Genomic DNA, 11056 nt, shown 5'->3' with positions numbered 1-11056 from the left:
AAGTAAGAGCGTGTCTCCATTCCTACTTCCACAAAATTATATTGTCTTTAACCATGTTTTAAAGGTATGTCACTTTGTTTTTTAATGTGAACCTGTCCCTCTTTATTTTTTACTTTCCTGTTTCAAGACTTTGCACTCTGTTTGGACACCTGAAGATACATTAGCTTGGACCAACTACATACAAAGGTACATTGATAAACTGGGAGAGCGGAAGAATGTTGTTGCTTCCTGTTTGCCCTGTTCCCTCTGGTGTTCGAATGTTTTATTACCCTCTTAACTGTGGGACTAATGAGAGGGTAATTTCCACTCCTTTGCAGAGGCATGCAGGGTTCTTCTGTTTAGCCCTTGCGGGTACTAGAATAACACAAGTTCCTGAGTCATTTAATCTATCTGCAGGAAAAAATGCCCCATCTCTGAAGAACCTTTGCAACAGGGGCAGAGACTTAAAATTCTGCAGTTTCCATCCTATCCACTACCCTGTGGTTGATCATGGTAGCAGTTGTTTCCCAGACTGATTTTTAGTTAAATGTTATACACCTGTTGATTGGGCTGCTAGCTTACTGGGCACTTGCTCAGTTCAGAAGTTCAAATTATGTACAGAATAGTAATACGTGTATAGTATGTGGAAATGAGTGCCTTGACCTGGGTTGTGCTCGCATGTTGTGCTGCCACTGTTCTCCCTTTCTGAGGCTGGGTCACTTCAGGAACAGCTGGATTTGCTTGTCACTGTGCCATTTTGGCCAAATGTTTTGTTTCTACTGTACAATGCTGTCCATAAATACCTATCCAGTTCCACTCTTGATGCTTGAGTGTGTGAGGAAGCATGTGTGTTAGAGGGACGATCCTCAGCATTCCTTACTCTCAGCCTGGACTCCTTTGAAAGACTTCCTGACTCTCGTTTCCAAGGCTTTTCTGAGGTGAAGGTGGAGGAACGACCTGCCATTTGAACTGAGTTACTGGGATATGTCTATGGTTACTTATGATTCTGTGTCATTGAAAAAGGAAGCTGAGATTGCTGATCTTCTCTGTGAAAACTAATTTTAGCGTTTCTGGGCTTCCTCTTCCCTGTACTTCATTTTCTTCCTATGGCTAATTACAGTCTACCTGCCCCAACTTGAGAGCTGTTTCTGTTCCATGTCTGTAGGTGCCAGTTTCCAAATACTGTTAGTGTTTACATTACAAATATTGTTACATTTATAAATTTGAGATATTACTGTCAGATTCATTCTTCTCATACTGAGCTTTGGAACAGTAAGCTTTAATGTGCATATTAAAAAAGGAGAATTCTATTTTTTCATACAATAAGCGTCTGTGCTAAATAGTATTTTAAGAGGAATTTGTCATAGCACTGGTCACCAGGTGGCACTGCTACACACAGTAATCCTTAGAATGCATGTCTGACAATGGGATAAGGAGTTCATCCTCTCCCTTGTGTTAGCTTGTATCTGGAACTGTGTGTATCCATGTCACCGTAACTTCCATCCTACTTACTACACTGTAGAGAAATGCTCTAACTTCTGCATTAATTATTAAAAAGATGAGCATAAAGATTTCCAGTGATGTAAACAAGACTTGGCATTTTAATAACAGACCATATACCATACATTGTATATTTGCAGTAGCTTAAAACAGTAAGTTAATTATACTAACAGTAGTTAATTATACTAAGCATTATGACTTGTTCTTTAAATAGTATCACATTACACTTCTGTTGGGGCCTATTCTCATTTTACATTTTTTTCCCGTTTATACATCTCTCAAATATTTTTCTAGATCTGTATCTTGTTCACAGAGTAATTTGCATGTCTATCTGAAGTTTTCCTGCAGTTTAACCACTCTAAAATCCTTCTTCCTATTTTGTTATGCAGCCTTGTTTTCAGGATCTTTATGCCACATGTAGGGGTATACTTTTCTGCTACTGAAAGTGACCCTGTTGCTTAATTTCCCTGTGAATTACCTCTGAATCCCAAAAATAATGTTTTGGTATTCTTGGTACTACTGAGGCTGCAAAGAATTTTTCTTTTGCCTAGTAATTGGGCCAGAATGTCATCACTAGTGTGTCTTAAACAGGTTACAGGTGTTTGTAAAAAAAAAAAATAAACAAAACCAAACCCAAACTCATCTGGGAGCCTGGCCAAATTAAAGCAAGACCAGCTTCCTTCCCGGTTATGCTTCTGAACCAGCAAGTACTGGATGCTGCAGCGAGGCATAAAGCTTGAGAGGGGTGTTAAAGTTTACGTTTAAAATGAGTAGAGGAACATAAGTGCGTGCCTCACATGAATCACAGGTATGATGTGCAATGCTGCTTCTCACAGTTGGGAATGTGGGAAGACGAGAGATGCTTGGCAGTCAACAGAGTCAAGGCAACAGATGTCGATTTACCTTGGAGAGAGTCAAGGATGATGAGAAAGAGGATTAAGGGGTTCCCATCTGTTCTTTTTTTTTTTTTTTTTGGCAGCTACACTGGCACCATTCTTGGTCTTGTGTTGGGCCTACAAGTGCTCTGTTGTTCTTGGTAAGCTGCACCTCCTCTTACCCAACATAGAGTACAGGTGTGAACTTAGAATAACATTTTTTAATAGTGATACACTGTTGAAGTCTTAATGATATTTGTGTTTTTCCTCTTGGAACAGATATTTGTGATCTCTGAAGTCAAAGTACTTTTGCTTTCCAAAGCATCTGTATTCTGTATTATTAACATTTCTGCACTCTACTGCAGATCTGCTAACCTTTCTAACCTGTTGTTCATCCTTTGTAATAACGTATTTGTGGACTAATATTAAGATGCCCCTTTCAGCTTTGGCAATGACAAGAAATCCTGTCTTAGTTTCCATTGCCAGGATGTTGGAGGAGGACTGGGATCCCTTCCAAATCACAAAATGAGATAGAGGTAGTGGGCACTGTCAGGGAGAGAAGTGGACTCCAGCAGCTGCAGTGCTCTCTTCTTCCATTTTTTCTCTTCTTTGTATGTTACTGCAGTGGTTGGGGACTAGTAGGGAAGTAAATGTCTCCTTCATATAAAAGCAGAAATAACTTGGAATGTGGAAGTTCTTGTTGCAGAAGTTGCTCTGTCTCCTGTAATAACAACCTTTGCAACCAGCCCGAGCTGCTAACAGCCACCAAACTCCATATTTATCTTAACAGGGATTTTAGTAAGCTGATCTTATATCCCTTTCTGGGGGTAAAGCCTTTAAAAAAAATAAAATAAAAAATTATTGCACGTGTTCTTACCTAGAAAGATGTTATGATCACACATAAGCACACCGAGCTCAAGATTAAGACTTAAATTTTAAACAAAAAAGCCTGTTTCAGCAGATTCACAGTGTGCTGTGCTAGTAAGTCTGATGGGACAACTGTTACATTAAAAAAATAACAAAATAAGAATCTGTTCTACAATCAAATGCCTCTTTGAAGAGAAACATAATTCAATGCCTTGGCTCTCTTAATCAGTACTACATTAAATTGAATAATGATATATTGAACACAGACACAAAGTGTGGTGGGTCGCCTTAAGTTCTAGAGATGTTGATGAAATTTCCATGCAAGGATTATTCTCTTACGAACTTTGCTCATTCCAGTTCCCTTAAATCTGTTTTTGAGTGGTTCTTATTGGCAGAACAAATTATAATCTGTCATTACTATCAGAAAAGATTAGTGCCATTTGAGAAGGAAAAAAAAAAAACACAGCAAACCACCCAACCCCCTATCAGATTAATTTTTAGTCATTTTTACTGTGTACAAAGTGTCTCTTGCTATTGAAATGTCTCTGACTGATGTCTTACTCAAACCTTTGTCATTGCATTTTAAACTCTATACAGCCTCCAGCATATACAATTTTCATTAGTTGTAGTGATGTTCTTATACACCTAATAGAGGAAGCACCAGAATTTCTCTAGCAGCTGAAGTTTAAAGCTTTGGTAATAAGCACAGTCTACTTAACTTACTTTCCAAAACTTGCAATTATATTTCTGAAACTTAATTCGTTAGAGTCTTTGACTATGACTGGGTAAATTAATAAAATGTTTTCTAAAGTAAAAATGTCTATATCTTAGACCTTACTAAAAGGTGAGCTTGAGAGCAAGATAAAATTTGACTAATGCAAATATGGTAGTGAACCTTGAAACCCCAGAGAGTTAAGTGACAGCGTTCTTAGAAAAGCAATAGGATGAAAAGCAATTCTAGCTATGGCGCATATTATTGAAATAATGTACTCCAGTCCAGAGTGATTGAAATTACACATAAATTATGAGATTGTAAAGTCAAGTCTACAGCTCCTCTAATAACTTAATATTTTTTTACGCAATTAAAATTGTGGCTAGAAAGCTTAAGGGGATGGATAATTACTAGCAATTAACAGTCTGTTCATGTGAGATGCTGAGGTCTCTCTGCTCCTGAAGAAATTACTGTGAACTGTGGTTGCTTACCATTTTGCAGGTTTAAATCCTTTAACACTGAAGGTGAACTGATGATCTGCATGTGATAACATGAAATGGCTGCTGTGGTGCCATGTTCAGAAACAGTATATGCTATCAAGGTATCATCTTAATGAACAAAACGTACTTCCTTTAATAAGCAAGAGGGAAAATATACTTACCCATTTTATTTGGAAAAAATCTTTGTGTAGTACTTTATTGACAAGCACGTTAAATCCAAAATGTTCAGAGGCATTTACTTACATTTAGCTGACTGTATCCACGTTTTGTCACTTCAATAATATACTTTATTTTGAGAGATTTTGTATCTAATGTCTGTTTAGTCAACAGCAATCAATGGCAGGTTATCAACAGTTAAAAAAAGTATGACTCTGTGTGTGGTTGGTTTTATTTGACCAACTGAACGTGTATTTGCAGCACATGATATGGCAATTACTGAGCATAGTACTTTATCTACTTTAGATCTTGCAATATAGTTTTTACTTTGAATTTTACGGTTTCTTTCAAGAAGCTTGACCAATAATAATAAAGGGATTTTTTAAAAATTGTGGACTCTCACAAGAGGCTTTGTCTGTCACGTCTCTGAATGGGTGCTACATTGACACTTCCTTCCATTTGGGACAACCTCGATAAAAACTGCTCATTCATCAAGAACAGACATGAAGTTGCTTTCTTTTCTATTCCACAATTTCTGATTGTTGTTAACTGAGCTATAAGGATTACAGAGTTTAGACTAATTCCTAACTATATTGTACAGAGAAGTACAGGATGATGCTTTTGTTACCACTACACTTTTAAACACTGGGGAGCATTTACATGAGCAATATGCCAGAGGTCATGAGCAAAGGAATACTGTGCTCAACATGAGAGAAATCAGAAAGTTTTAACTTAAAAGGTGCATTAAATCTTACAACTGAAATGGGAAGAAGGGACCAACTTCAAGAAGAAAAGTTATGTAACTAAAGGACTGAGTTCCTAATGAAACACTATTATTGAGATGGGAGGATAAAAAGTGCTGGCAAATTAAAGGACAATAAAGAAATTATGAAGTAAATGGATAAACATAGTGGACAGCTACATGGGATTATTATGAATAATCAATTCAGAGAGACATAAAAAGCTGAAGCAAGAAAAAGGCATGAAAACTTTGGATTAACATCTGAGAATTTGATTATGAAGGTAGTTAAAATATTAGTGGTAGAGTTTATGTAAATTAATCTTAAGAGGGATTTGTATAAAGAATTCATTAATAACAATAAATTAAGTCAAAATAACCACATATCATATTAAGGAAATGATCCAAAAGGAGAAACCACACATAACTGGTGCAATGGTGACAACTGAAGAGTTTCAAGATTCATTTTCCACACTTTGTCCTTCGGAGTTCTACTTGGTAAAACAATTTATATAAACTGAAGTGCATCCTTAGCAGCTGAGAACCCAGCTCTATAGCATCTTCAAGAGAAGGCTGCTTGTTTTGTTTGAACAACACAAGAACATCAATGGCTCTGTGATTGCGTAAGAGGATTTAAGCCTCTTTTTGCCTGTTTGTTTTTTTTTTCCTAATGTACTGATGATTGTCTTCACATTTCCTGATTATTGTTTGTATTGCCACAGCATCTAAAAACCTCGGTGTTTGTCTGCAACCTGGTTTTGGTGAGTCTTTTACCAAAAGAATACAAAAGGGATCTAATAGTCTCGGAGACAGTGTTTGCAACCAACTGCAGCAATTCAGTATGGAGGAGCTTCTCCCTTAGGCTGCTTTGTTAGAGCCATTTCATGATGTAACCTATCTAAAAATCATTGCAACAGACGTATGAGGGGGTTTCTCCGGTGTTTCAGTGCAAGCCCAGTGCTCGGTTCACTTCCCTGGTAGTTCAAATCGCTCTGTGCGCTCAAGTGACTGAATTGCAGCTTCACGCTCCGGATGAATCACCTAATGAACCATTCCCCAAAGGAGCGAGCAGCCTTGCTGCCCTCTTCACCCCTCAGCAGCTATCCCCGCTTCCTTTGTGCCAACAGCCGTGTCTGTGTGAGCCCTGTCACTTAAATTAGAGGCGGCTCAGGGAACGGGACTGGCAGAAAACGAGCAGTTCATTGCAGCATTAAATCAGTGCTGCCAGGAAGCGAACGGGTCTTCTTCCAGGTGCGTTGTCACAGGACCCTGCCGGCTCCCAAACTGTCATCCCGCAGTGCTGGAGCACAAAATCTCCAGTTACATTCGCAGCTAAAGGCTTAATGCTAACTGTGCAGACTGAGGAACAAGAAATTTTTTAGGTTTGTGATCCAGAAAATTTGGCCATTATAATTTAACTACCTCCCTTGTAAAATCTAATGTACAACATCACATTCAGATGTTGATGTGTGCAAACGGTCAGCTTGGGAAAGCAATTCCATTCTGGCTTTAACTTGTACAGTTTTAGCAAATGTTAAGGCTGGTGTCCAGCCTAAGTAAGACTTCTGCATTAGCTGCCCTGTTCTAAGAAAAGCTCATTTTAGCATGTGGTATATTTGAGGTCTTTCCAAGTCAGAATGTTAAAACCAAAAATTACAACTGATAATCACAATGCATTCAACCAGATGATTAAACTGGGAAAAAGAAGAGTAAAATACTTTGCTCAGGAAATGAGCATAGTTGCTTGTAAAGCTATTAAAAATACCGCTAACACGACAGTTTCTGTGTCACTTCTGATTGTCGTGGGTTGTGTCCTGCTGTGCTGCATGACTCGTCTCTGCCCAAATAATCTAGCACGCAGCCTCAAATTACACGGAGCAGCTCTTCAGCTCAAGCTACACATTTGTTATTTCTAGAGAGGGTTAAACCGGTTGCCATAATAGCGTGTTACTGGGAATTACCGCTGCTGTTGCCACGGATGTAAACACAAGGGCAGTCATTAACACTGACAATTACAGAAGGGATACGGATGCTGTGTGAGTGAAAAACCTTTGTTCAGCTACTTTCTCAGGTAGAGTGGACTACTAACTAACATTTACAGTAGGTGGCGGATTTTCCTTGGACCAAACAGATGTTATCGCGATAGTGAGAGAAAAAAAACCACAACCCAACACAAACCACTCAAAAGCTCAAGCAGGAAAAAGAAACCTAGAAAAAACTATTTTAAAATCAGTCTTAATTAAACTCAGACTCGGCAGGGAGACACTGCTGTGACACAGCCGTGGCAGCACCTCAGCGCGTTTGTGACAAGGCTCGTTTTCCCTGCGTGGAGGAGAACCGGCGGAGGGGCAGCGGTGGGAGCGGAGCCCCGGCCAGGGGATGCCCCGGGGAGGCTTCTCGCCAAAAGCAAAACCAACTCTGAAAAACCTTGAGAGCTTTTGCAAACGGGGCGGGGGGCGGCCTCCTATCTCCTTTCCTCCACCGCTGGGTGATCTTCCTCCCCTTGCGGACCTCGTCCTCCTTCCTCCGCGGCCGGTCGCGTTGCGGGGCCGCAGGGAGAGGCCAGCATCGCCCGGCGGAACAGCCCGCGGCGCGGAGGCCACGTTGTATTTTTGTTTGGAGCCCGGGGCGGCGCCGTCCCGCCCCTCGGCCGCGGGTGGCCGAGCCGCGGAGCCCGCTCGGGGCGTAGCTTCTCCGCTCCTCCCCGGGGCGTTGAGGAGGAGGAGGAGAAGGAGGATGACTCTGCCGTCCTTCCCTCCCCGCGGGCTGACCCCGCACGGGTAGGCAGGGAGGCGGCGTGGCTCCGTAGACGCACCCGGCGGGATGCGCGCTTAACAGCGGCCCCGGCCGAGCGCAGGCCCCGCCGGCTGCACCTGGCGCCGGGGGCAAGCGGGCGCGGAGCGCCGCGTCCTCCGCCCGGGGACCCACCATGGAGAAGCGAGTAGAGGACGGGCAGCTCTCCCACCCTCTGGAGCCGGAGCCCGAGCCGGAGCCGCAGCCGGCGCCAGCCGGGGAGAAGCGTTTCAGGCTGTGGTATGTGGGCTCGTCGTGCCTGGACCGGCGGACCACGCTGCCCATGTTGCCCTGGCTGGTGGCAGAGATCCGCCGCCGCGGGCAACGGCAGGAGCCCGGGGGCGCCCTGGGCAGCGGGGTGCCGGCCCGGGAGGTGCTACTGCTGCTGGGCTCCCCCACGCTGCGCTGTGTGCCCGCTGGCCCTGTCAGCCCCGGCCCCGCCGCGGGCCCCGGCCGCCCCGCCAGTCCCGCGCCCGCGGTCTTCATCTTCGAGCACAAGGCGCAGCACATCGCCCGCTTCATCCACAACAGCCACGACCTCACCTACTTCGCCTACCTGATCAAGGCGCAGCCCGACAACCCCGACTCCCCCATGGCCTGCCACGTCTTCCGGGCCACCGACCCCAACCAGGCGAGTGGCGGCGTGGGCAGAGGGAGGGGGCGCTGCCCGAGGTTTCCCCCCCGCTTTGCTTCCTTCTCCCCTCGCCCGAACGGGACCCCCGGGCGCTGCCCTGCGCAATGGCAGAGGGGGTCGGTGCGTTTGGACGGAACAGGGCAGCGCTTGAGAGGCGCTGTGAGACCGTAACCCCCGCAACACACCCACCCGTGGAAAGAGAGGGGGGCGCGTCCCCGGAGGGGGGGCAGTGCCCGCTGGGCTCTCCCTGGGACAGCCGTCCCGGAACTGCACCTGTGCTGTACCGCGCCGAGCTGCTCGGGCGGCTGCAGCGCCCTCGGGGGCTGCAGAAAGCGGGGCGGTGGGCACAATCCCGCGAGGCCGTGGGGTGCTGTGCCACCCCTGTCCCGAGCACACGGTGCATCCACCTGCCAACCTGGGGGTACCAGCCTCTGCGAAGGATGAGCTGGGAGATGGAGCTCGTTTCTTTCATTTCGGTCTCCCTTCTGGAGGGAGGCCTGGCATCCTGCAGCGGCTCAAGGGCGAGCGCACGATTTGCTCCGTGAACAAAATGCAGGATTTGTGCTAAGCCGTCCATACGGTGGTGTAGATGTTGGGAAGAAATTGAGTAGTGAGGGTTGTGTTTTCATGCAGAACCCCGCTGGTGCGGAAACCATCGTTTGTGACCAGCGGGCCCTGTTTTGCTCGTAATTACTAAGGACACCTGGCCGTGCTCAGGCACACTAGGTACTGCTGCAAACAACCAAGGTTTGGGTGGAGACATTGTTGATAAAGTGCCAACTGAAAAAAAAAAAAGACCCAACAGTAGGACCGTATTTTCCTGACTCTCTAACAGGCTTTGGCTTGTGTATCAAATGTGCAGCAGACTTCTTTCTCCTCCCTGTTTAGAGTATGTGAGCAATGGTGGTTTGATGAGGAGGTTTGATCGGTGATTTTGCACGGTGACAGCAAGAAAAAAGCCTTTCCATAGCTCTTCTTTGGCTCAGTATGTTAAGACATGTTCCCCTCAGTTCACAGGTATATGGAGTAAAATGCATGCAATTAGAAATGCTGAATTTTAGCGAAACCAGTGAGCTGACTTACGAAATCTACTGAACAGTTGCTTTGCTATCTTTATTAAAAAAAAAAAAAAGGTGAATAGGGTAAAATTATTGAGAAAATGACTGAAAAGTTCTCAGTATATTAATTTTTATTTGAGCCAACATACTGCCATAGATTATGACATGTGAGGGATTTAGATTGCATACATAGCTGTGGCTTGAGCCATCATCAAAGATAGCACAGGCAGTATCCTAAGTGGAGGTAACTACGTTTAACTTGCTGGCAACCGCTGCCGCCCTTGCGCTTTGCCAGGAGAGAGCACGCAGGAAGAGCGTGAAGCGGAGGGGATCGTGCCTGGCAAGGGAGGAGCCAAACTGTGCTTTTAGGAGCCTGACTGTATGGACTGAAGGCATCCAAGGTTCCCGCTGTTGGCAGAAGATGCTGAATCAAATTGATTTATGGGGTAGGCCTGCCTTGGTACCATCAGTTTGTAAGACGACCTCATGCTGCAGGATAGCAGATCCTTATTACTCTTCTGAACATGCAAAATACTATGAACGTTTCTATTTGGGAGACTATTTCTGACTAAACTTTTTGTCCGTACGGCTTCCCTTCTTTCCTCGTCAAGGAAAATGTGCTTATGTGCATGGAATTAAATCAAATTGACACTGTAGGCAAAATCTTCCTATTGAAGGAAGTTATTAGTGAGAACAAGTTCCCTTTTATAAGGTCCAGTCTTTTTCTGACAAGATTGTCTGAATTTTAGCTGTCAAGATTTTTATTTTTTTTTATGTTTGTATCATTAGTGAGTAAGTCCCTTGCCTGAGGGTTACTCAGCACGTGATTTCCAGACCAAGAACCATAGTAGGGGTAATAGATGCACAGGCAGCGATGTGATTCACAAATATCTTACTAACAAGCAGGTTTTTTTAAGGCATCAAAAGGAGAAGAAGGTGGAATTATTTTCCCCACTTCCGAGTTTTGTTACCAGTCATTGAGGCTTGGTTGGCTAAGTCTATGCAGGTCTCTAGCTGTTGTTCTGTGCTTAAGGCTAGTCCTGAGCAGATGAAATCAGGCAGCAGGTTACTAGCTCTGGAAATCTTTTGAAGCTCTTAATTGTTTGTTATAAAGTAGATGCACGCTTTCAACATCTTTAAGCACGTACTTCTGTTTCATATTGGTTATGTGAACTTCGTGGTGCGCATTAGCTTAGAAAGTATTTTGCACGGCTGTTATTTTAAGGCGACCTCATTTTCCATC

General features: G+C 44.0%; 1 protein-coding gene across 3 annotated transcripts in view; it reads left to right on the top strand.

The window, feature by feature from the left end:
• The first annotated feature begins 8057 nt into the window (after window positions 1-8057).
• The window catches only part of TBC1D4 (TBC1 domain family member 4), a 106349-nt gene continuing 103350 nt past the window's right edge, over window positions 8058-11056 (top strand). The window contains exon 1 of one of the 3 annotated variants that reach the window (XR_011738299.1): window positions 8058-8752. Coding sequence is in view for 2 of the 3 variants with exons in the window: in XM_065830813.2 (XP_065686885.2) it covers window positions 8258-8752 (495 nt within the window). In the remaining variant the exon portion in view is untranslated. The remainder of the gene's footprint in view (window positions 8753-11056) is intronic. The other 2 variants (XM_065830813.2, XM_065830900.2) reach the window with 2 other exon arrangements.

This window comes from Patagioenas fasciata, chromosome 1 (genome assembly GCF_037038585.1).
Source record: "Patagioenas fasciata isolate bPatFas1 chromosome 1, bPatFas1.hap1, whole genome shotgun sequence".
In the NCBI taxonomy this organism is placed as follows: domain Eukaryota; kingdom Metazoa; phylum Chordata; class Aves; order Columbiformes; family Columbidae; genus Patagioenas; species Patagioenas fasciata.
This window is presented reverse-complemented; position numbering and strand designations above follow the sequence as displayed.